Source organism: Coniosporium apollinis (genome assembly GCF_000281105.1).
Source record: "Coniosporium apollinis CBS 100218 chromosome Unknown supercont1.13, whole genome shotgun sequence".
NCBI lineage: Eukaryota > Fungi > Ascomycota > Dothideomycetes > Coniosporium > Coniosporium apollinis.
This window is the reverse complement of record NW_006913275.1, coordinates 387,046-411,277: the sequence shown is the minus strand read 5'-3', so window position 1 is coordinate 411,277 and position 24,232 is coordinate 387,046. Positions and strand designations below refer to the sequence as shown.

At 54.4% G+C, this 24,232-nt stretch overlaps 11 protein-coding genes across 11 annotated transcripts; 6 read left to right on the top strand and 5 right to left on the bottom strand.

Annotated features, from left to right (window-relative positions):
* Nucleotides 1-5: 5 nt before the first annotated feature.
* W97_03299 (uncharacterized protein) lies at nucleotides 6-1,250 on the bottom strand (the record flags this gene model as incomplete). The annotated part of the gene is made up of 3 exons (XM_007781196.1): nucleotides 6-371; nucleotides 461-1,042; nucleotides 1,095-1,250. The coding sequence occupies 3 exons, from the start codon at nucleotides 1,248-1,250 to the stop codon at nucleotides 6-8; spliced, it is 1,104 nt and encodes a 367-aa protein (XP_007779386.1).
* Nucleotides 1,251-1,699: 449 nt separating this feature from the next.
* Nucleotides 1,700-2,913, bottom strand: W97_03298 (uncharacterized protein; the record flags this gene model as incomplete). The annotated part of the gene is made up of 3 exons (XM_007781195.1): nucleotides 1,700-2,380; nucleotides 2,453-2,762; nucleotides 2,855-2,913. 3 exons carry the CDS (start codon nucleotides 2,911-2,913, stop codon nucleotides 1,700-1,702), a joined length of 1,050 nt encoding a protein of 349 aa, XP_007779385.1.
* Nucleotides 2,914-3,789: 876 nt separating this feature from the next.
* Nucleotides 3,790-5,270, top strand: W97_03297 (uncharacterized protein; the record flags this gene model as incomplete). Its single annotated transcript, XM_007781194.1, has 3 exons — nucleotides 3,790-4,085; nucleotides 4,177-4,946; nucleotides 5,002-5,270. The coding sequence occupies 3 exons, from the start codon at nucleotides 3,790-3,792 to the stop codon at nucleotides 5,268-5,270; spliced, it is 1,335 nt and encodes a 444-aa protein (XP_007779384.1).
* A 975-nt stretch (nucleotides 5,271-6,245) lies between these two features.
* W97_03296 (uncharacterized protein) lies at nucleotides 6,246-8,128 on the bottom strand (the record flags this gene model as incomplete). Its single annotated transcript, XM_007781193.1, has 4 exons — nucleotides 6,246-6,965; nucleotides 7,031-7,221; nucleotides 7,268-7,544; nucleotides 8,057-8,128. The coding sequence occupies 4 exons, from the start codon at nucleotides 8,126-8,128 to the stop codon at nucleotides 6,246-6,248; spliced, it is 1,260 nt and encodes a 419-aa protein (XP_007779383.1).
* A 1,353-nt stretch (nucleotides 8,129-9,481) lies between these two features.
* W97_03295 (spermidine synthase) lies at nucleotides 9,482-10,487 on the bottom strand (the record flags this gene model as incomplete). The annotated part of the gene is made up of 3 exons (XM_007781192.1): nucleotides 9,482-9,759; nucleotides 9,882-10,267; nucleotides 10,333-10,487. The coding sequence occupies 3 exons, from the start codon at nucleotides 10,485-10,487 to the stop codon at nucleotides 9,482-9,484; spliced, it is 819 nt and encodes a 272-aa protein (XP_007779382.1).
* Nucleotides 10,488-11,198: 711 nt separating this feature from the next.
* Nucleotides 11,199-12,076, top strand: W97_03294 (uncharacterized protein; the record flags this gene model as incomplete). Its single annotated transcript, XM_007781191.1, has 2 exons — nucleotides 11,199-11,366; nucleotides 11,414-12,076. The coding sequence occupies 2 exons, from the start codon at nucleotides 11,199-11,201 to the stop codon at nucleotides 12,074-12,076; spliced, it is 831 nt and encodes a 276-aa protein (XP_007779381.1).
* Nucleotides 12,077-12,463: 387 nt separating this feature from the next.
* W97_03293 (uncharacterized protein) lies at nucleotides 12,464-13,500 on the top strand (the record flags this gene model as incomplete). The annotated part of the gene is made up of 3 exons (XM_007781190.1): nucleotides 12,464-12,488; nucleotides 12,541-13,061; nucleotides 13,153-13,500. The coding sequence occupies 3 exons, from the start codon at nucleotides 12,464-12,466 to the stop codon at nucleotides 13,498-13,500; spliced, it is 894 nt and encodes a 297-aa protein (XP_007779380.1).
* A 1,089-nt stretch (nucleotides 13,501-14,589) lies between these two features.
* Nucleotides 14,590-15,153, top strand: W97_03292 (uncharacterized protein; the record flags this gene model as incomplete). Its single annotated transcript, XM_007781189.1, has 1 exon — nucleotides 14,590-15,153. One exon carries the CDS (start codon nucleotides 14,590-14,592, stop codon nucleotides 15,151-15,153), a length of 564 nt encoding a protein of 187 aa, XP_007779379.1.
* Nucleotides 15,154-15,353: 200 nt separating this feature from the next.
* Nucleotides 15,354-16,319, bottom strand: W97_03291 (uncharacterized protein; the record flags this gene model as incomplete). Its single annotated transcript, XM_007781188.1, has 2 exons — nucleotides 15,354-16,118; nucleotides 16,176-16,319. The coding sequence occupies 2 exons, from the start codon at nucleotides 16,317-16,319 to the stop codon at nucleotides 15,354-15,356; spliced, it is 909 nt and encodes a 302-aa protein (XP_007779378.1).
* A 5,202-nt stretch (nucleotides 16,320-21,521) lies between these two features.
* Nucleotides 21,522-21,929, top strand: W97_03290 (uncharacterized protein; the record flags this gene model as incomplete). Its single annotated transcript, XM_007781187.1, has 1 exon — nucleotides 21,522-21,929. One exon carries the CDS (start codon nucleotides 21,522-21,524, stop codon nucleotides 21,927-21,929), a length of 408 nt encoding a protein of 135 aa, XP_007779377.1.
* An 846-nt stretch (nucleotides 21,930-22,775) lies between these two features.
* Nucleotides 22,776-24,101, top strand: W97_03289 (uncharacterized protein; the record flags this gene model as incomplete). Its single annotated transcript, XM_007781186.1, has 1 exon — nucleotides 22,776-24,101. The coding sequence occupies one exon, from the start codon at nucleotides 22,776-22,778 to the stop codon at nucleotides 24,099-24,101; it is 1,326 nt and encodes a 441-aa protein (XP_007779376.1).
* Nucleotides 24,102-24,232: the final 131 nt, after the last annotated feature.

Below are 24,232 nucleotides of genomic sequence, written 5' to 3'. Positions count from 1 at the left end.
ATCGATTACGCCGCAGCGGTGCCGCCACTATTCCTATTCCTCAGCCCAAAATACAATCCCAGCGCCAACGCAATGATAGCAATAATAAGCACAACGATAAACAAACACCACCACTTCAACTTGCGCGCTCGCGTCGCCGACTTAACGCCCTCGGTCAATTGCTTGTTGCCTTGGGTCGTGTCGTCATGTACACGCTGTGTTGCTTCTTCGGTCTGCTGTATCGGCACATCCTGCAGCACGACGGCCTCGTTGAGCTGGATGAAGAGCTTGCTAAGCTCCTCGAGCGTGCGCTCGATTTGCTGGATGTCGTTGTGGCGGGCGCGGACGGCGCCGAGAACGCTTGTGGCGTGGCCGCTGCGGTTGGTTTTGAGCTGGATCGCAAGTGGATCAGTATTTGCGTTCGTGACAATGCTCCGCCGGACGGGGCCGAATCCCGAGCTCTAAGTCAGAAATAACTCACCGCAGTTTGGAAGACACCCTCATTGCCCCAGTCCGCTGCCGCCGCCTGATTGAGCTCCTGCTCGGTTGCGTCCGGATTGACGATCTTGTACTGCCTCTTGATCTGCTCCTGATACCGCTGCCTGTACGTCGCTTCCTCTCTCTGATATTCCTCGAGCTGAGTCTGAAAAGACTTCTTCAAGTTCCGCACTTGGGAGTCCTTCACCGTATTGCCGCCACTGCGCGCCGCGTCCGTCTCCAGCTTCTTGATCTCGTCCCTGATCTGCGTGTTGAGTATTGACGTCTGGGAGGCGAGGTGCTCGAGCTGTTGTGAGGAGGATGTGCTGTCGGTCTCGGAGAGCATGCGCTGGTGCATGGCGCTTATGCTCGAGATGTTGCTGGATAGCTCCCGTATGCGCTGCTGGCAGCCTTCCACCCTGGCCAAGAACTCTCTGTTGGGCATCTCACGCGGTCCTTGATTTGGCAGTGGTGCTGCACTTGGTAGAGGTTCCGTCGGCCCGCCCATCGGCGCATCGTAGTCCGAGGGCTGCGAGTAGTTCGAATCGCGTTGAGTCAAGGGGGGAGGAGAAGATCCGTATCCTTGCTTGTGGGTGTTAGTTAGAGATACTGATGAGAATCCGTCAAGAGCTTCAAACCTCAACGTCCTGACCATATGGATTCGATGCGCCATAACCGCTTCCCTGCCCGGTGCCGTGGGATGTCTGGCCGTAGGGATTGGCTCCACCATAGCCGCTCTCCCCAGTCTGCCCATACGGATTGCCTCCATACTGCTGGTACCCACCGTAGGACATGTTGCGCGGGAGACAGTACTACAGGCAGACGTGGGGGCTGAGGGCTCAATCGGCGCAGTGAGGGGATTTCGTAGAGGAAGATGTGACACCAGAAGTGGATTTGGCGCTTCAATTCGAACACAATCCTTATTGGGGCGCTCGGCAGCGGGAAAGGAGTGTATGTTAATGTGTGATATGTACTGAAGAAGGTGGGAAGATTGCGTTCCAGGAAGTTCCGGGAGATCGACTTTCGATGTTTCATGCTCCGCCGCCCGCGAGGTACGCACGCAACGCACGGGTCATTCGCAGCCTTGCAAGGCTATTCTCGAAGCTTGAGCTCCAACAATAGCATATACGCGCGTAGGAATGCGAACACTCGGGAACTATCCGAATGCTGTTTGACTTCAGGCAGCGCGCAGATTAGCACTACACGTTGTAATTCTACGCTAATGAGCGCATCCATCCTCGCTTTATTTGGAACTCGGCCCAAACAGCGCCTCCTGGGTATCGTACGTATACTTCAGGTCCAAATGCCAGTAATTCGGCGTCGTAGCCTTCGTAATCATCCACGCCGCATCCAGCACCTCGACCACCTCATCAGGTAAGGGGCCCTTCTCAACTTCCTTGAGGTTGTTCTCGAGCTGCTGGAAGCTGCTTACCCCAATAATGGTGCCATCGTTACCATCCTTGATCTTCAGCGCCGAGTGATGCATCAGCCACCGAAACGCAGTCTCCAGTAGCGTCAAGTCGTGCTTCTCCACCACCGGCTGTATGAGCCTCAGCGCCTCAAACGTCTGGTCCTTGAAGTATCTCGCGCGGTACATCGAGCCCATCGTTCCGCTACGATCACTATACCGGCCCTCTGCCGGAGCCTCGGTACTCTTGTACTTCCCAGAGAAGATGCCGCCGGCCAGCGGGTTGTAGACGACAATGTCGAGGCCGTAACGGCGGCACGCGGGGACGAGCTCGGCTTCGATGGAGCGCGTGATGGCGTTGTACATGGCTTGGTAGATGGTCGGGCGCACCCAGCCGCGCTCTTTGCAGGTGATGACGACTTCGGCGACTTCGAAGGCGGTGAAGTTGCTGAGACCGAGTTGTACGAATTTGCCTTGCTTGTGGAGGTTGTTCACGGCTTCGAGGGTTTCGGTGAACTACGATGGATGTGAGTTTGGTGGTGGTTGAGAAATTACGTTAAGCTTAAGGAGCTCGGTGAGCACACTTACTGGGACGCTTCGATCAGCAGCATGCAAGTAGAAGATATCTACGCAGTCTGTCCCAAGCTCTTTCAAACTCGTGTTGAGCTTCTCAGTGATAACCTCGGCCTTGTGAGCGCCAGCCTCCTTAGGATACCATTTAGTAGCAAGTGTCAGGCCACGCTCTTTCCAACGAGCCTCCTTGGTGAATGCCTCCTGCTTGCCACTGACGTAGGTGCGAGCGGTGTCAACCTCATTGTAGCCCTGTGACTGGAAGTAGTCAAGGATCTTCTCATATTCCTTGATGTCTGTGATACGAGCACCGGCCTCCTCGTCAGGTCTGCAAGAATCAGTATGGATCACTGGCTCCAAACAAGGAAGCACGCAGGTTTGTGATAGCGGAGACCAAATGCAGCTCCAAGCTGGACTCACCCAAAGGTCATGAGACCCAGGATCACTCTGGGCTTCGGGTTCTGAGCGATGAGAGGCATGCTTGCGTTAGGGTCAACGGCTACACCTTAGTACCTAGGTAGTAGGCTTATCACGGGTACCGAGAGACTTAACAGGCTTATATCGTCGCCTGTAGAAGCCGTGATCTCGTATTGGCACGAGTGATTACAAACAAAGCGTTGCATCTTCAGGCTTGGAGGGGCAGAAAGTGCTCCCCAGCTGGGGCTCCCCGCACGTGGGCTGGAGACAACGGCGACAAGCTTTCAACCCGGAGAGATGATCTGAAACATGCGATCTCCAGCTGATTCGCCCTGTCTCTCCTGTTGAATACGCGCTGCGGCCTCTGATTTCATGCTCAGCAGGCGTGCTCGGCGTGTCGGTCGTTTTGCTTGGTGTTGAGATGCTCTGCAGATGACACCCCAGCGATCCGCCAGGGCCGCCCGAAATTCAGGCGCCTTTCTGCCGAGCGGTCTGCAGCGAATTGCATCTCAACCTCCAGCGCCAGGCCCCAGAAGTACACTAGAAAGGTCAAACGACCCGCTTATCAGACCCCCAAGGACACTCTTTTTAGCCCTGCGTGTGCCCTACGAGCACTACCACTCACTTGCATGCCTCAAAAACGCTCGCCATCTGCACAACATCCCGCAGTCAGCCACTCTCTAAATCCACCAGAGATACATCTCAGCTCTCCCTCCTCGGAGCCCACCAACTCTTCCGTCCGCTTTACCCCGGCTTCGTCCAGGCAACCTTCACGGAGTCCTTCACCGTTGACTGCGTTACCTAGCTCGGTCCAGTGGGACGAGCGGGCTCCCCAACAAGGACCGGCAGGGAAGAAAGAGGAGGAAGATAGCGACAACAGCTTCGAGGCTTGGGACGAGGATTATCAGGACGAAGATCGAGGGGAAGACGACACAGACATGCCTTCCGATCTACGGCCGCCGTACCACAGGCCTAACGATGGCCGGTCACAGCAGCCTCTCCTAGCGAGCAAAGGAGAACCACGATACGACTCGCCGACACGACCGCCCCTGTTAACCAGACGATCTACTTTCCGCGAGCGAGATCCAGATCTAGAAGCCAAGTCAGCGACGCGAAAAAGATACACATATGCCGGAGCATTCCTGCTGCTGAGTCTGATCAGCTTCACGGTGCAGACAGAGACGGCGGTGTATATACAGCACAATCTGGGGTGGAACAAGGCATACTGCATGCTGTGAGTTGGCGTGCTGCCGGATGAAGAACTCCCAGGTTGCTGTTGTGCGCCTGCTCTACCAAGTAATTCATACTAACACAACGTCTCTCAGGTACTTCACCCACGGCTCCTGGTCCCTTCTCTGGCCGACCCAACTCCTCATCCTGCGTCTCCAGAAGTGGAACATGCCCTGGCGGCCCTTCTGGCGGCGGCACATCCAAATACTCCGCCAAACCGCGCTAATGGTCGAGCACAAAACCCTACACCCGGCTCCCCGCCAATCCTCCAGCTCGCCCGTCCCCTACATGCTCAAGATGACCGCCTTCGTAACCTGCGCGCTCACCATCGCCGGTGGCTCCTGGTACGTCGCGGTCGACCTAACGACAGCCTCAGACCTAACAGCCATCTACAACTGCTCCGCCTTCTTCGCCTACGCCTTCGCCATCCCGCTCCTGCACGAGAAGCTGCGCGGGACAAAAGTCTTCGCCGTCGCCGTCGCGATAGCCGGCGTCCTGACCGTCGCGTACGGCGACAAGGCCGTTCCGAAGCACGGCTCCAAGTCCGGCAGCGGCACGGGCGGGCCACAGGCGCCGGACGGGGAAGCAAAGAACAGGGCCTTGGGGAATATGGTTATTGGGGTTGGGAGCGTGCTGTATGGGTTCTATGAGGTGCTGTACAAGAAGGTCGCGTGTCCGCCGGAGGGGTGTAGTCCGGGCAGGGGCATGATCTTTGCGAACACGTTCGGGAGCTGCATTGGGTGTTTCACACTGCTGGTGCTGTGGATTCCGCTGCCCGTGCTGCATGTGCTGGGGTATGAGACTTTTGAGTGGCCCAGGGGGGAGGCGGCGTGGATGCTGTTGATTAGTGTCCTTGCTAATGCGAGTGAGTAGTCATACATCCGTCGGTGTTTTGTGGTAATGCTAACTTTCTGTACCAGCTTTCTCCGGCTCCTTCCTCGTCCTCATATCCCTCACCTCACCGGTCCTCTCCTCTGTCGCCGCTCTCCTTACCATCTTCATCGTGGCGTTAGTAGACCAGCTGCTACCTCCACCGCTCTACTCGCCTCTAACTCCCGCCGCCATGGTCGGCGGTCTTCTGATCATCGGCGCTTTCCTTGTGCTCAGCTGGGCTACTTATAGAGAGATGGACGAGGAGAGGCGGAAGAAGTCGGAAGAAGAGGTCGATGAGAGTGACATCGAGGAGTAGTAACATAGAATCTAATGTTTTGGTTTGTTTGCATGTTGGTCCGGGATGGTCTCGCTGAGAGCACGTGACGGATAGCATAGGCGTTACAGGCCAGGGACTTGTACTTGCCCGGCCAGCACAGTGCGTGCAGCGGGCACCTTGGGAGGCTAGATTTGTAGTACACGCACTATGCCTGTCTCCTGCGCGAATACTACCAGTATCAACCATGCCGTCTCCTTTGTTACGCGCCTGCGATGACGGTGTGCTATTCCTATGCATGAAGCCAGCCCTCGAGGCACACAGCTAAGAGAAATACAAAATGTATGCGGAGCTTTGCCGCAACCCAGTAATCGCGCCATATCTCAGCGCAATTCTTACCCCTGCCATGCTGGCTCGCTTCCTCCCTTGTGATAACCGCAGATTCAATCCAGATCCAGGATGCATTGCGGCTTGGAGTATTGAATTTAGCGAGTCACGAGTAGGCCAAGCATTGTGACTAAGGGTCCGTTTATTGACGATCTTAAAACACACCGCGGCTTCATCACGCCGCATCACGGCTTCAGGATTTTCGACAAAAAAAGGCAACGCGCTTGCTCTTCGCTATATAAGATTTTCGGCTTAACCCGCGCCGAATACATCCGCCCCCTGCCACCAAGCCGTTCAAACAAGGATTTTGAATCAGGCTGGGTTTGCTGCATGTGTCGCATCACCTGACTCAGCTAGGTTTTAGTAGTAACCTCTCCAACTAATAATTTCTTAATCCATCGATCTTCTGGTATAACAATATTTTCGATCTTGCGGTGTTCTACGGAAAAGCTGACATTACACCTTTGGGAAGTGTACCTAGGAGCCTATAATGGTAGACCTATAAGCTAAGAGGCAAGGTCCTCAGCGGCCGCGTGGCGATAGGAGTATGTTCGAAGCTCTCTCATCATTCCACAGTGAGCATGTGACGAATAGGATAGGGATTAACCACTCGTTCTCAGACTAAAAACTTCAGGGCAGAACATCCGCGTTTGGATTGGGGTCCTTTGAACATTTTGCAAGAAGCCCGTTCGCGCCTAGAATCCTGATCCCCACCGATTCCCCGCTCCAGTAAGCACCAGTCGACGTGCCTAGCGCGACGAACGGCGCCGTATGTTCGCCTGCAAACCAAATCCCATGCTCCGGCATCCCTGCCCTTAATTCTCGGACGTCTTCGTCGAGTAGAACCTCCTCTTCCGCATTTCCAACCTCGCTGCTGATTTGGAAATTTGTGTAGGAGCCGTTTCCGGCTAGGTCGTCGTTTTGCCAGTTCGTGGCAAGAACGGCGCTTGGAAAGCAGTCGGGATGGTCGGCTACGTAGTTGGGAAGCAGGCTGTAGTACGGGCGGAAGAAGTCATTTAGCACGTCGAAGTATTGGGTGCTCGCGAGCGAGAATGGTGCGATGAGCGACGTTACGTGGGTGGCACAAGGGCCGTATATGGTGAACAGAAGGACGGGTTGAGCGCGGTTGCCGAAGACGGCAGCTGAGGAGAGGAGGTTGAGCTCCACTGTCCATGATTTCTGCTGGTCAGGAACGTAAGTCGGATGGAGAAAGTGGGCGAAGCTTGGGAACGAAGCGGATGTGGTTGGAGATGTAGAGTCTGCATTTGGAGCGCCTGGAAGCGGCGAATCCCAAAAGGCGACGGGGAAGGCGATGTAGACCTTCTCCAAGCGGCTGTAGGAGGCGTCTCGCTAATCCTTGGAGGAAGCGGAGGAGAGAAAGTGGGAGCGTTGCGCTTTAGACATCCGAGCGGGACGGTGACGACCACTTCATCGAACTCGAAGTCGCAGTGCTCGGTCCTGATAAGTACCCTCGGATCTTTGTCCTTTCCCTTGCGGTCCTCTATGCTCGTTGCCGTTTTAGAAAGATGGATATCGGCATCCCTCATAGCGCTCTTAGCCATACGTTGGAGTATTGCGTGGTGAGTATCCGCGATGAAGAGGTTTTCTAGGAAGTGTTAGTATCGTTGAAGGCTGCTTCGGTCATAGCTTACCTCCGTCAAGACATTCTTCCAGCCAGAACCATTTGAGACTCTGTCTTTCCCAAGAATCACCAACGAAAGCGCCCCACATCTCCGCCAGCTGTAAGACGAGATTCCGGTCGTCATGACTCAAAGACCGTTCTGCGAGCTTTTCTCGAAAGAGATCCTTCAAGCTCACGTTTGGGGCTATGTTCGCGCAGTTCTCGTTGCTGTGCTTGAAGGCGTCGGAAATTATGCTCCAGACCAGGTCGAAACCAGCAGCCGCTTTCTCTTTGTTTATCGGCAGACCCTGTGGATCATAGAGTAGTGTCACCGGTCAAGCTAAGTGTGGTGTTCGTTGCTTCAGCCAGTTTCACGATGGGGTTTGTGTCCGTTCCGTGAACCCAATTTGGGCCCCTTCGCGTAATGTTAGGAAGATGATTTTGAGAACGATGAAACAGTCTTGAGCAGTGAAGACTGCAAGAAGCTCGAGAAGGATGCCATCCCAGAGTGTGCACTTACATGTCTACGGCCCGACCAAGCAGATTGCTCTGATGAACCTGCAACAAGCCTCAGCCCTCTTCTCTTCCTTCGTTCTTGGTGATGACTTACACGCCCTCCAAGTCTATCCCGTGCTTCAATAATGGTTACCTTGATACCTGCCTCGATCAACACCTCTGCGCATCGTAGTCCTGCCAGACCAGCTCCCACCACGCCCACATGAGGCTTTCCAATCCCACCTCTACTCGGCAGGGATGCTCCACGGGCTCGGATGGCTGGTCTTTGTTTGAAGGAAGCTTCGAAATCGTTAGAACAGCTCACGAGGTCTTGCTTCATCCAGCTCATCCGTCCAGCGGTGTTATACGTTTGGCTGGAGTGAGGCTTTCCCTCCATGTTGCCGAAAATGACTATGGTTGTGGACAGGGTGGTAGATATACGATCGGTCCTAGTCCAAGGCTTTCGGACCATCCGACCAAGTAAGGGCGCACCACTAGACCGACCGACCAGGACTAAGGGGGCTCTAGGACCAACGGACTATATTGGATTAGCTTAGATGGCGGGTAAGGTCTTAGTATAGTATTATAAATTTCTAGCAGCGTTTTCTTAGCCAATATACTTAATCTTATCTATAAACCGCGTCCTCATTGCGCTGAGCGTCGACGGGTAGCATAGGCGTTATAGGCTAGGGACTTGTACTTGCCCGGCTAGCATAGTGCGTGTAGTGGGCACTTTGGAAGGCTAGACTTGTAGTACGCAATTGGTCCTGAGCCCGTATCCTGCGCGGATTCTACCAGTACCAACCATACCGTGCCTTCCTCTGCGCGCCTAACATGATGGTCCTGGTTGTTGTTCGTCTTCGTGCCTACAGTCAGCTCTCGAGGCGCACAACTCAGAGCATTACAAAAGTGGCAGAGTTCTGCGACAGCCTAATTATAAACACCCTACTTTGCGGTCTTATATGGCCTTAAGCGCACTGTGGAGGTGGTGCTCTACTGCCTCATTTAAATCGCCTTGATGCAGCGAAGTTTTTCAGGCTCCGCCAAGAAATGCAGCTACGTTATGCAAAGAACGAGACCTTTTAGATTGACTGCGCCTTATACAGTCTTTGCACGGTTCGGAACCTATTTGAGATCGGCGAGGCGCGCTTCCGGCGTAACGTGCTCGCTCTTGAGGTCCGATAGACCGATCTTCCGGGCGTGCGCGCGCGGGTGAATCCTGCCTTCCCGGTGAGTTTCTCGGAAGCGCAGCGGGAGGAGATTGAAACCGATCTTGAGGGTGCGGATGTCGGAATTCAGGTTGTGGAGATTTTGCGGGAAGCATTTGGGAAGTTTTGGCCGCATAAGGGTTGTGCGGGGTATGAACAGTATGAGGAGACTAAGAGGTTGCTGAGGCAGCATAAGGAGGAGATTATTGGATGTGTTGCGCAGTTGGAAGAAGACAAGCTCACGTGGGAAGAATACTGGCCTTTTCATGACTGGAAGATGCGGACAATGGCTCTTGAGTACTGCTGGAGGGGGTGATCGCTAGGCAGTTAGAAGCTTGGAGAAATCATAGAGAAGCTTGGAATGAAAGGTCTATGACTCTGGACAGAAACGTGCTGCCTTGGGTCTATTAGCCAACATATTGTAACGCAAAACCATCACCACTCATCGACAGATGGACCAATGACCTCTTGACCTTCTGGGTATTCGTTTCTCGCACTCTAGTAGTAATGAACTGGACAACTCGCGCCGCCATAACACTCCTCTACCGCAACGCCTTCCTTGCGAAGTTCGGCAATACGAATGAGGCCTCGTGGATCTCCTTGCTGTAGTACTTGCACAGCTTCTCCTCCTCTTCCTGCGACCAGGATCTCAACGGCTTCTTCACATTACGGCTCCCATCCTTGCAGCAGACCATGAAGCCAATCTGTCCCGATGGATAGGTCGGAATGGTTGTGTAGGCGTACTCGACAACCGGGAACACCTCCTTGCACGACTTCTTCAGCTGGGCAATGAGCGGCATGTGGAGCCACTGGTTCTCCGCTGTGAGTAAAAGCAATAGAGTCAGCTTCATCATTCGAATCATCTGCATTGCTCACGAAAACGCAGTGACAAACGCAGCAGCGAAAGCCCACAAGTGCCAGGTAAGGAAGAGGGCTTACAACCTTGCGTGGTGATGACACCACCATCCTTGAGCGCCCCGTTCAGCAGCTCAAAGTAGGGTTTCTGGAACAGGCTCTCCGCCGGGCCCTCCGGATCGCTGCTGTCCGTGATGATGACATCGAACTCGTTCTTGCGGTCCGCGAGGAACTTGAAGCCATCTCCAACAACGGTCTCGACGGCCGGGTGCTGGAAGCCTACGCTCATGCCCGGCAGGTACTTCTTGGAGAGCCGGATCACGGCCTCGTCGATGTCGCAGAGGATCGCTTTCTTGACGCACGAGTGCTTGACGACTTCGCGCAGGACGCCGCCGTCGCCGCCGCCGATGACGAGGACGTTCTCCGGGTTGGGGTGGGCGTTCATGGCGAGGTGGGTGATCATCTCCTGGTAGCTGTTGGGGGACTTGTCATTAGCTGTCGTCCTCTGATTCGGTGCTTGTGGGTAGGTTTGACGTACGAGAACTCGTCCCTCTCCGTACATTGTATAACATTGTCCAGCACCAGCACCATTCCATAGTCGCTGGACTCGAAGATGAGGACGTCTTGGTACTTGCTCTTCTCGTGGTGGATTACTTGGTTGACCTTGAGAGTCATGGCTTGGCCGGGCCACATGTCGGAGATCTCGCGGAACCAGCCATCTGCGACAGCTTATTAGCCAATGAACAGTTCTAACAGTGTTGTGGAACGGACTCCTATCAACAGGCGGACGGGCAATTCAAAATTGCATCGCGAAATGCGGTACTATACCTTTGATAGTGGGGTGCTCGATTTCGCTCATTTTGATCCTGATGTAGCGCTCACAAGCGGAACTACTTGTGAATTGGCGGACAGTACACTTGGAGGACTTTGAAGATGAGGTATGGATTCGTTTAAGAAGCCTGGAAGAAGCGTGCAAGCGTCTTGATGTGAAAGTTTTCAACAGCGGTTTTGGGAATTTTCGTGCCGTCATGCCCCACCATGCATCCCACGCAAGCGCCGGCTGTGGCCGACAGGGCTGGCAAACACGGCCTGTCGAACGAGTGCCTGCAGCTCATTCATCTCGTCTCAACCTCGCATCCATACCCACAGAGGCCTCTGGATATCCATCTGGACAGTATTAGGCTTCATGAGCACTTGGTCGGTTTGCACTCCATATGACCAGAGCAATGCCTTGAGGGGCTGAGCACGGTAAGTTTGCACCCCGAGTGCCGGCGCTTAAAGAACGCCGTGACGTCGTCGTAAACATTTAAGGTAGCCTGGTGGACCGCAGTAAGTCAGCCTTTCAGAAAGGCGCCCTTCCGTCCTTCTTCCTTCTCTCGTCCTACACAAACACAGCCAGAAGCTATGGAAGGCAAAGAGGTCGGCACCCGCGACAAGGACGTCCCCTGGTACACCAAGGAGCTCGAGAATGTCTCCGAGCAGGCGCGAAAGCTTCTCGAGGAGTACAGCGGTATTGCTCCAGACCATGTTGTTGCACACATACTGGAAGTCAGAGAGCGCGCTTGGGATATCGTAGGCCTCCCCTCCTGCACCTCTGAGCCGTAGCTGAACGTGTGCAGTTCCCTTACCCATGCATCGGCCAATTCAGATTTCTCGATCTCAGCATCAGTTCCGCTCCGCAATACCCCGAGATCCTGCAGCGCGTAAAGGACGGACAGAAGCTCCTGGATATTGGGTGCTGCTTCGGTCAGGACGTTCGCAAGCTGGTGTTTGACGGCGCGCCGGCTGAGAGTATTTATGCTTCGGACCTCCAACACGAGTTCTGGGACCTGGGCTACGAGTTGTTTCTTGACAAGGACAGGCTAGGGACTCAGTTCATCGAGGCTGACGTCTTTGACGAGGAGAGTGGGTTGAGCAAGCTGGATGGGCAGATTGACATTGTCCACGCGGCGTCGTTCTTTCATCTGTTCAACTGGCCGCAGCAAAAGGAGGCGTCTATCCGTATAGTCAGGCTCCTGAAGCCACAGAAGGGAAGCCTGGTTTTGGGTAGGCAGGTGGGGAACGTTGCACCAGGGGAGTTCCCTCACAGGGAAGGGACCATGTATAGGCACAACGAAGAGAGCCTCCAGCAGCTGTGGAATCAAGTTGGTAGCGCCACGGATAGCAAGTGGAAGGTCGAGGTTGAGATGGCTGAGCCTGATGCTAAAGGCTTTGCCGCGAGCGGGCCTGGTTGGAACCTGGAAGGGACACGGCGGTTGAGATTTACTGTTACAAGACAATAGACACCGAGGCTTAATGTTCACTGCCTTTCCGGAATCTGTAATATCAGCAGTGTATCTTGAGTGCACCTTTTGGATGCTGCAAGAGAGAAGGAATCCTCTCACGTGACTTCGAGACATCCCACCTCGCGAACAGGTGGTGTTTCCACAGGACAACTTTGAGACGACCATTGACGAACATTTACTACTACGATCGGCCCCAATTTGCGTCAAGAATCGCAAGGTAGTCCACGGCATCCTCGGATCTACTGTTGTGTCTAGTGAAGGGACACTCTTTACCAGAGAGCCCCCCTTGTCCCCACAGCTTGAGCTTCGACTGCCCGTCCGCCATTCTGGCCTGAGAGCAAGGCATTCCAGCACACGGGTCGCAAGCACACGATTACTTCAGCCATGGATCCGTACTCAGCGGAAGGAGGTACCTCCACTCTCCCCTCCATCAGCCCCCCAAGATACTAACCCCGCCCTAGAACTCGTCAACATCCACAACGCCTACCACCAAGGCCAATACCAAAAAGTCCTCGACTTCGACACCACCTCCTTCTCCTCCTCCAACACCCTGCCCGCCCGAATCCTCAAACTCCGCGCAAAAATCGCACTAGGCCAGTACAACCAAGTCCTCTCCGAAACCAAGAACCAACCCAACAACCCCGACCTCGCCGCCCTCCACACGCTAGCCTCCTACCTCAAAGACCCCAGCAACGGCGACGCCGCGGTCTCCTCAGCTAGAAACCTCGCGGAAAAGCACGGCGACAATCTGACGGTGCAGCTCTGCTGCGGGACTGTGCTCGCCAACGCGGGCGCGTACGACGAGGCGCTGGCGCTGCTGGCGAAACACCAGGGCTCGCTTGATGCGGTCGCGCTGGTCGTGCAGATACATCTGCAGCAGAACAGGGTTGATCTCGCGGCCAAGGAGGCGAAGAATGCGAGGGGGTGGGCGCAGGATGCGCTGGTGGTGAATTTGGTAGAGAGCTGGGTGGGGTTGAGAGAGGTATGTTGGTCGCTCCTAAGAGGTTGAGTGAGTGGGAAGGGCGAGGGGGTGGGGAATGGTATAGGGGACGGTGCTGAAAATGCTGGAACAGGGCGGCGAGAAGTACCAACAAGCCTACTACGTGTTCGAAGAGCTAGCACAGGCGTCGGCGACGCAATCGGTGCAGGCGCTGGTGGGCCAGGCGGTCTCGGAAATTCATCTTGGACGGCTGCCGGAGGCCGAGGCGGCGCTGCAGCAGGCGAGGGATCTAGATGCAGATAATGCGGATGTTCTGGCTAATACGATTGTGTTGAGCACAATTATGGGGAATGATACGGCGGAGCATAGGAGTCAGCTGGAGAGCGTTGCGCCGAAGCATCAGATGCTGGAGGATATTGCGGCGAAGAAGCAGGCGTTTGATGCGGCGTGTGCGAAGTATAACCCCAAGTTTGAGCCATGAACTGGAGAATAAGGACCTGCGGTTTCTAAATGGTGCCTGGCGTTGGGAGTAAGTACGGGCATGCATGGAGGAGAAAAGCTATAGAGGTGTTGTAGTTCAGGGTGGTTGCATCCTGTATCAAGCGGTGCCGTGCTAAGCGGTGTCTTGCTTAGGTCACAGCTGGATAGATCTGTGCGAAAACATACACTAGTATTCCTCGTTCCATCGAGGACTTAGCCTGCACGAAACCGAAGTTAGTACCGTCATGCGAGCATCCGTTAGGAGCTGTCAAACTCGTGCTGTCAAACTTGTACCGCTCAAGCCTCGTTCCATGTATTTCAGTCAACCATGTCCCATGTATTGCTCATATTGGATCATACCCCTCTTCACTTCTCAGGCATCTCTTGCACCATAAAAATTGATACCTTTCGGACGCTCCATGTTGAATGATATGTTATCACCTGATTGTTGGCTCAAGCCAGCTCTCAAAAGATTTCTCGTCCGTCGGTTCCGGTCCTTTCTGCTAAATCTAGTTGAGACTGAGCACATGATTATGATTTCGATAGCGGTTGGGATCCTGTTCTCAGGTAGGTTAAGATTGTTTGCATAGCGGCCGAGGGCAGCCTCCTGCGCTTCTAAATTTTACCTTTATCTGAACAAACTATCTGATATACAAGTCTCATACTCGCTGCTTACGGCGGTTGCGCCCGCTCGTTGCCGAGCATCTATCTCTTATCTCTCTCGTACCGTGACTCAGGTAAGGATTTAGCCCGCCCTCGTTCTTAGAATCCGATACTGATTGCTATTACCGCCTCTTCCAGACCCCAATGGAGGCCCGACCCTAGTAGTCCATGCCGGCTACTTCGGTCTCTGCGCCCGTCAATCTGACAGTAGTTGGCAGTTGGCAATGCTCGAAGGACGCCCACAGCCTAGCTTTGCTCCTCGGCGCATACTAGGATCCCCAAACCCTCCTAAAGACACAGGAAGCATTTAGAAACAACATCGTCTTCCCAAGTCCGATGTGCGTTTGGCACCACCCCGACACCGGTCCTTTTCTGCTAGTAAATACTCAGCATAGATCACAGGCTCGTTTCCATCGTCCTCTCAATCATGGCCTTGGGAGCCGTGAACGCGTTCCCCGACTGGCACGAGGAACAAGACGCGTACACGGGCGAGGAATTGCACATCCGTCGGTCTCCGTCACGGGGGCTGAGACTCGTCGCTGTGCTGGCAGCGGGCGGCGCGGCGCTGCTGATGGGCGTCGCTGTGGTTTGGCAGCTTGCTGCGTCCATCGCCACTGCGCGTGTAATGAAGAAAGCGGTGCTGGACGGGGCCGACGCACATATTGGAGTCGCGGCCACTGCCCTGGCATGGCTTTCTACTGCGGTAGCGGGGATAGTGTTCTTTTGGCTCTGGCGTGTGAATTGGGTTCATGATGTGTGTGACTTGGTGTTAGAGAGGGGGAAGGGGGGAGTGTGGGGGACGAGCATGGGGAGCGGTATAAAGATGAGGTTGGGGATGAGAGATCCGGGAATGCTGAAGAGGTCCAGTGTGCAAGATGATGGTTTGGAAGTTGAGAAAGAGGGTGACTCGGATTGCGATTCGTCGTTACTTGATTTCTCGACCGGTTTACGACATTATTTGGACATAAATTCTACCGGCGATTCTGCCTAGGTGACTTGCTACTACCCATCGCTAGGCTCTTGATATGAGCTCAAACCCCTCGAACTTTCGTACTTACTCACCTCTCCTGCTCCAAGTTTGTTATGTCACCGACTTATTGAGTAGAACATGCCGATGATAAGCCGATACACCCCGTAGGTATCTACCAAAAAGATTGCTCTGCGTACTGATCGTGTCTCCTCAAATATCTTTCAGAACCTTAGCTTCGGCAGGATAAAAACAACGATAAAAGCCAGAAGCCACAACCCAGCGATCCACGCGTACATCATCAGGCGCCCCCACAAGCCCCTCCCTTCCGTCATACGCCTTAAAGCCCCCATCCTAGTCGATGCTGCCTCCAGGCCTGAAGCATTCTTCTCCAGGCCTGACGTCGCACCGGCTACGACCTCCTTATCTTCTATCTCCAAGAACGATCCAGTCTCTACCGCCTGCTGTTTTAGCGCCTGTGTCATTTGGAGCAAAGACTCGGTAAGCACTTCTTGCTCATTACGGTCGTGCGAGAGTAGAGTTTCTCGCTCTTTGAGGTCGGTATCCGCACCATTGGCTGTATTCTTGGGTTGTGCCGGGAAGAGAGAGCTGCTGGTAGATGCCCCGGTATCCTGAGGAGGATCGTCGGGCTTCGGAAATCGAGAGCGTAGCATGGATGTGACGTTGACAGCAGCTTGCTGCAGCGCAGGATTGCCTGGCGCGGCAGCGTGTTCTGTGTCTATGGAGCTGGAGACATTCTGGGCGGGAGCGTAGGACGGCGCAGCATCGTCGGCTTCTGAAAAGTCTGAGTCCTCGTCTATTGAGTCGTCGTCGAGCTGGGCGAGCTCTTGAAGGCGCTGGTTCAGCTGTTTTATGAGGTCACGCTTCTGTTGGAGTTCGGTTTGCAGTGCTTGCTTGCGGGACTGGATCTTTATGTTTGCACTATCGTGCTCAAGGCGGAGGAGAAGGGAGCGCGCGTAATCGAGGTTCTGGGACGCATCAGTTTGAAGCCTGCGAGAGTGCCTTGGTTCTTGCTGATTACCTACAGCGCCGACTCTCGTCCGCTCAGGCAAGGACTTCCTGAGATATGGATCGGCATCTGGTGACAAAAGTGTCTGTTCGAGGCGCGATAGTAGGCGCCTTAGGTTGATCACCGTGACATCTTGGCTTCCGGAGTCTGGCACCGACATGTTGGCTGCTGTGGAAATGGAGCGGTCTTCGCGGTGACGTTGCTTGAGCCGCACACCTTAAGTTGCGGAAAGGCGGGAGATCAGTCACGTGCAAGAGCCCGCTTAGGCGAGACCTTCAAAAATCCCCAGCTGTCGAGGCCCCTCTTCCTCTTCCTCTTCCTCTTCCTCTTCCATCCTCTCACGTCCTGGCGTGAACGGAGATGATGCGGCTAGGACTGGACTCCCTCGGGGTCCTCTTCCGTACCACTCAAGGCCTGGCCGTCTGCTATCAACTGGAGGTCCGGTCGCGTTGATCGTCCAACCCAGCCCGACGGTCGAAACTCAAAACCGTTGACTTAGCTCAAAGCCGCCCTGATCGACCATCCAGAACGGTGGAACTTTTCCGGACATTTGTGTTGAGCCGGGAAAAGACCCGCCTGTCGGTTTTGGAATCGCTTTGTGGGTTCGTTCGTGCGGACTTTGCTTTGATCGGCGGGTGCACTGAGTCGCCAGAAACAAGTCCGCTACATGGATCGTCAGGTACACCGACGTCACACACAGCCGATCACCTACCAGATCAAAACTCTAAAGGTTCGTCTATCCCTATTTCACCTTATCATATCCCGGCCTTCCTATGATGATCAAAACCAAAAATGCATAGTTCAACCGAATTGTCATGTAGAAAAAACGTACCATCTTTCGCTCCTATCTGATCGGCTTGTGCCTTGCTTGTACCAGACACTTTCCTCGGCATCCTGTGAGCACCAACTGACTCAGGTAATCAACAGGAAGATACGTCACGACGAACTCGGTCTTCGCACTGTAGATCACTGTTCCAGCCCGGCAAAGTGGTTAAAGTGCGGCAGCTAAAACCGAAATTCTGGGCTGTTTGCAAGTCTGCTTCTCCGGTCGTGGAGCGGGCTGGCGCACGCCTGCTGTAGGATTAAGGGCGCTACTAGGGCTTGATGTGATCTGAGCTCTTCCCTTCGACAATTAGATTATCGTTTCGTAAGAGCTGGCCTCTTGCCATGGGAAACAGCAGCGCGTATGCTATCTGCTGAAGGCATTCGCGTACGGCAAAACGGTAGGTCCCTGAAGGGAACACTCCTCCGTTTGTACCAATAAGAGCAGGAGCGCGGAAGCAGACACGCTCCATGTTGGTGTTTCTAGGTCCTGGGTAGGTGTTTGTGAGTCAAGACTAGACCATCGCGGTGGTCACTCAATCGTCGCGCAAAGCGACCATGCAGATCATACAATCACCCCATGGGATGTACTAGTACGAGCTGCCACAGCCGCCGCCTCAGCCATTCTGGTGCCACTCGTAACGGACACGCTTGGTGGTTGGACAGAGGCGTAGTGGCAGTTACCGTTAATGTAGCCAGCCGCTCAGTGACGCCGGTACGACATCCTCGCAAGAGGCTCCAGCGGTCTCGGTCAGGTACTGTGCGAGTACATGTGAAGGAAGAGCAGAGTAACGTATTCGCGACTTGTGGTCCGGCTCAACCTGTCTGTCCCATGAACATTACCCGAAGAGTAAAGTTCTGGCCCCTTGTATGCATGACATCAGTCCGTCGACTTTAGAGATGCTGATCCGCTTGGCCTCCTGTCGCTCAGTTGCCCCAGAACTGAGGTAGGCCGAGGCAAGCGCAAAGGTAAAATAGACACAGCAAGGATCCCCGACTCGGGACGGCTTGCTGCAAGTCCAGCCAGCGTTCTCTGAGGTCCGATTCTGGAAAGAACTGCAGTGTGACAGAAAGGCCTCCGCTCGCATGAAGGGACAAGCCAGCGGCGCAAGGTGACAGGTGACAAATGGCGCCCCGGTGTTGCGACCGAGGGACGGCGCGAGGCCGTCTGGACTTGAGCCAACCATGTCATTGCCGTCCCGCAGCCCGCACACCCCCGATCCACCTCTTGACGCAACTTGCGTTTAAGAGCAAGCCTCCCCAAGCCAGTCGAACCCGTCTGCCTTGGAATTCGCTCGCACTGCTGCAGCGACAGGCTGGGAGAGCCGGCTTGTCGACAACCCCGCCTCGACCAACGCATCGACTATTCCGCGCTTACGCAGCCTCCCTCTGCCGTCCTCTTTTCTACTCGGCCATGCCCACCCGCTCTCTTCTTCCCCTCATCCTCACTTTACCAGCCTTCCTGCGGTCGTGATACACCTCCAGAAGTCTTAATCAACATATCAAAAACACCGACCTTTTCGCGTCATTTACGCGTTTGAATCAAGCAATCAAGCAATCAAGCAAGCAAGCAAGCAAGAAAAGAACACCACCGGACTCAGAATGAACAATCGCAACCGCGAATCAGGCTCCCACACCAGGTACTACCCGATGGTTTCTTTCTCATAGTCTCAAGTTCATTGTGTCACGCCTGGATCCATGTAGTCAGTCTGGCATGTATTTTCTCTCTTTCTTTTGCATCGCCAAACAGCTTCCACATCCGGACCGGTTTTATGGACCACACTGGGAGCCATCCTGGGAGGCTGGACAGAGGACCATGGAATTACCGTCTGGACTTCCGTCCGCGTGCCAGAATGGGGAATGGAGCCACACGTCCCGCGCGCAGGTCACTTGCTAAGGTTGTAGGCACTCAACGCGTTCAGACCCTGTGTAGATATGAGCACATGGTGTCGTAAATGAATGCTGGGACTAGTGAAAGTCCTTCCGCGGCTCTGCGTAACCAATGGTCTTCTCAATTAAGAGGCCAGCGGTAGCGAGTCAGCCACGAGCATGTTCCACAGAGGATCTCCAGGTCTGGATTGCTGCACGGCCGATGTACCATCTCACTTCCAACAACAGATGCATTCCGCTTGAATTTCTTACCTTGGGCCAAGTTTCGCGACAATAGCCATGGATTTTTTGCTTTTTAGCTGTCTAACCACATTGGGATCAACTGTTCGCGCTGTTTGTTTGCCTGGAGTTCTAGCGCGTGTACTGCGCTCCTTTTTCGGGATACATACGACTGTCAGCCGACGTGGATCAGCCGGGGGTTTTTTGCTTTGCCCAGTGGTCGTTATGGATCCGACCTTATGGAACTGTGCTCAGGGATCCACTGGATGATCACTCACGTGGGTACGTGGTCCGAGGAATACGTTCGAGCCGTGGATCGTCCAGATTGGAAACACATCTTGGTAGGCCGCCTGGCCTTGTTCGTACGTACACCGTGGGCACACAATCGCTCTGTCCCCTGAAGAATTCACGTGATCGAGTACTAATTCATGTTGCACTGGTGAAGTCCAGCATACGTTTACAGACCTATTGCCAACTTGCTGTCAACGCTACGTATATGCAACGCAACGTGTTTCCATCCAAAGGATTGCTACATTCAAGAATCCCGCTGTGAGAACTGGAGTCTTGGGCACCGCACCTGCGTTGCCAAACGGCATCTGATGAGGATCCCTCCAGGCCTTCGGGACAGTGCCAAATCCATGGGAAATCTGAGAGCTGATTCATTCTGGCATCTCCGTCAGGTCTGTTTATACCCTCAACGTCATACTGTTGCAGCGGAACTAACCCTTGAGCAGGAACCTTGCCCACCTGACTCTGGGACCTTCCGTACTAACACTGGCGTTTTCCTCTTCTCTAAGTCACAATTTCTACTTGTCATTCCTACGATACATCCAACTTTGGCCGGTTGTCCCCGTACTAACCACGATGCTTCAGCGATTCTTTTCTGGAGTTTCCACTTTCTGTGTTCAATCCAAAGGACATTGCCTTGTGGACCCAAACCATCCCAGATCCGGATTTGGCCGGAGGCTGTTTGTTTTCTGTTGTGCCGCAGGACTTCCCAGAATTGGCCGTGGACTACTTGGATGCCAGTATGTTCAAGGATGACAACGTTTCAATCTCTTCTAGCATGGATGACAGCACATACATGAGCCAAGTAGACATGAACCTACCGGTGTCAGACGCATCGCAACCTTTCGGAGCGCATCACAACGAGGCAGTGCTTGGTTACTCGCCAGCTATGAGCTCCCAGAGTCAAGGCACTTTTCATGGAGCTCAATCCGACGTCAGCCATATGTATCTTCCAGCAGCCGCAGGAGGATCCTACCTTGGGAACAGCAATTTCGCCGCGGCTGGATTTGCTAACACTTCCAATGGCCAGTTCTACGGACAGCCAACCGGCTTTGTGTCATATCACCCCGTTGCTGTCCGCTTTCCACAAGCAACAGAAGGGAGTGATGACCATCTCAGTTCCGCCGGTGTACAGAGGACAAATAGTTTGTTCGCAGTTAGCTCTGGCGATGGCCCTGTCTTGCCATCGTATGCCCAGAGGCAGCTATCCAGCCAGGGCGGTGCTGTTCAACAGGCCTATATGCCTTATGCGACGTATCTTAACGGCGACCCTCGCGCGGCTGCAAGGTCCATCTCAGAGCGAGGCCGACCGCGTCTCCGAAGTGTGCAGTCTGCCAATCTACCACTCTCCGTGACCAGCATGGGTGTGTCACATCCTCCGTCCACCTTTCATCCCACCAACGCTACACCAAGAAGAGCTTCGGATATCCCGCATACGCAGGCCGGCTACGACACACCTTCTGTTCTTTCTCCAACAGCACCTGTCACCAGTGGCCAACACGTGTCCCCCGCTGAACAAGGTTATTACAGCGCACCTCCAACATTTGTGCATGGGAGCAGGTGAGCAAGGCTGAGTAGAGACGTTGACCAGATGTACTAACAGTGGATGCGCAGTACTCCCAGCCAGCTTTACACGTCCGCTGCAGAGCACGCTGCGATCGTTGGGACGCTGACTACTGGACAAACCGACGACGGGACTTATCTCTCGCCAAATGTCCCAGCAGATCGTACACCGAGCGAAGATGCCGCGGAAAAGATAGCGCGAGCACATCCGTTGTACCAAGCTTCGAAGCACGGCGACGAACTTTACCACTGCCCCCACGAAGGCCAGGCGGGTTGCGCTCATAAGCCGACTCCTTTGAAGTGCAATTACGAGTAAGTGTTGGGAGGTCTTCTCCCCGCTCGGCCATCTGCTCACAAGGCTTCTAGCAAATACGTCGATTCCCATCTCAAGCCATTCCGCTGCAGGAATAAGACGTGCACAGACGTACAATTCTCTTCAACAGCCTGCCTCCTACGTCACGAGAGGGAGGCCCACGGCATGCACGGACATGGATCTAAGCCACACCTTTGCATTTACCCGGACTGTGAGCGTGCCGTCCCTGGCCAAGGCTTCCCGAGGCGATACAACCTTGTCGACCACATGAAGCGGGTCCACGAATACAACGACGTGGCAGCCGAGGGTGACGAGTCTTCTCCCGGCGTACCTACGAAGCGGAAGCAGGGCACTCGCAAGCGCAAGTCTGCTGCCGATGGAGAGGAACAAGTCGACAAGCGTCAGCGAACTGCGCCCGGAAAAATCCCGAACGCAGCCAACAGCATGCTCGCCATCCAGAAGCAACGCCAACTGCACTTCCAGCGGCTCTACGCCGAGTTCAACACTCGCCTGTCAGCGCTACAACAGCGGCTCGAGGTCATCCAAGGCCCATTGGATTTCCCCTCCGACATCGCCGCGGACGTTGCGATGTTGGACAATCTCAAGCAGCAGGTTACTGAGATGAGCTCGAATCAGCCGCCGCTTATACACCTTGTAAGCTCTCTCCCAACATAGGCCGATGTGGTCATCTAACCGTTGTAGGACTTTGATCATGTTTTGGGTTGAGCTTCGTCGCTGCGGATGATACCACACTGGAATGCACGACGTGTATCACGTGCGCTTTCTCTTTGTTCCATATGGCTTTTCCACTGGAGGATGTTGCTACCCAGCAAGGATCACACCTAATGCCGGATGGATTGCCACTGCTGTGGATCGCCTAGGACCTGTGGATGCTGAGAGCCTGTGGACAAAGCTGGATTGGACGTGCCGACCGGCACAGAGGACTTACTTGTGCTTCTGAAGATTTGAGTGCGACGAGAAGCGACAATGTAGCAGTGACACACAGATGTATCTGTTGAGTGATCTGATCACTGTGTTGCTAGTTGAGGATATACACAGCATGTAGATGGCATGTAGCTTGCCTTTTCGGTTCAAGGTCGCGGTTGGCGTTTGTGGAGTCAGGTTGGCAGCCTGCGGGCGAAGCGGATATTTCGCGAAGTTTAGTACACATTTATGTTTATATAGGTATATAGCTTGATATATTGAACGCAATACTCGTTACAAATGCTAGACGTGATCTTTGTGCTCTCGTTACTGATTAGCTCATTTCTCCCACGTCCATGTTTCGTCCGAATTACGCCTGTTCAGAGTACGGTCTTTGAGGAACTCTCCACAAATGTTAGATAATCTATCTTTCCGTTGTATGCGTGCATCAATAATGCATTTGACTGAATGTGAAGCCTTTCGACAGCCCTACGGAGAGCCCTAGGCTCGGCCCGCAATCTGACGGACTGTCTGTGCATGGATGCTCCGATATCCAGCAGCACTTCAGTTTCGACCTTCCAAAGCATACCACACATCATGGCGCTCCCTCATCCCCAAGCACCGACAAACCCGCCAGATCTCTCCAGCAAACTGCCGCGCCTCGTCCCTCGTTCAAAGCCCCGAACACCGCCAGCATCTTCAAACTCACCTCCAGAGACGCCGCCACTACCCCCACCACCTTCTCTAGCAAACTGGCACTTCCTCAAGCCAAGCCGCCGCATTCTCTCCAAGCATGACCACGAGCTCTTCCTCGCCTCGCCGACCTACACCCTCATCACATCGTTCATCTTCACCCTCTCTGATAGCGTCCGCGATACACCCATCTCCGCGGTCAACACCGCCGGACTTTCTCCCACTGTCGCAGCCATCCTGAGTATCCTCGATGAAGCGGAGGAGATTCTGGGACAGTGTCCCGCTGAAGACACAGGCGGCAGCCGGTTCGGCAATGCGGCGTTCCGCACCTTCCTGGACGCGACGGAGCGGGCGCAGGAGAGCTGGCACCGGAAACTCGGGCTCTCGGATCCAGACGCTATCGAAGAGGTCTCAACGTACCTACAACACAGCTTCGGCAACAGAACACGCATAGACTATGGCAGCGGACACGAGCTGAACCTCTTCATGTGGCTGCTCTGTCTATACCAGCTTGGGCGTTTCTCTCCCGCCAATCCCTCTTCTCCGCCAACAGAACTTACAACGCCGGCCATGACACCGATCTTTCAGCAAATAGTGCTGGTCTTGTTTCCCCGCTACCTCCGCCTCCTCCGCTCCCTCCAGACAACATACTACCTCGAGCCCGCCGGCTCCCACGGCGTCTGGGGTCTCGACGACTACCAGTTCCTCCCTTTTCTCTTCGGCGCCTCCCAACTACTGCACCACCCCTACATCCGCCCCAAAAGCATCCACAACCCGCTCGTGCTGGAAGAAGGCGCCAAGGACTATTTGTATTTGGATCAAGTGGCTTTTGTGAACAGCGTCAAGAACGTCGAGGGTCTGCGGTGGCATTCCCCGATGCTGGACGATATCAGCGCCGCCAGAAACTGGGGGAAGGTCGAGGGAGGCATGCGGAAAATGTTTGTGGCGGAGGTGCTGGGGAAGTTGCCGGTTATGCAGCACTTCCTTTTTGGATCGCTCATCCCGGCTGTGGAGGAGATGAGCAGGGAGGAGGAGTATGGGGTTGGGAGAGGGGAGGATGAGCAAGAAGGCGGAGAGGGGGTCGTCATGAGGGATGGGATGCGGCATGTGCATGCGGAGACGGGATGGGGGGACTGCTGTGGGATTAAGGTCCCCGCGGCTGTGGGGGCGCAGGGGGAGATGAAGAGAATGGGGGTTGCGGGGGGGTTGAGGAGGGTGCCTTTCGACTAGACATGCTCAAGAGCCCGTGTATCAAATATCAACATTCACACTGAGCCCTCAGTATGCAACAACATGGTATTGCATTCTGGTCATGGCGACCGTGGTATCACTACAAATGCAACAACAAGCCAAGGAAACCC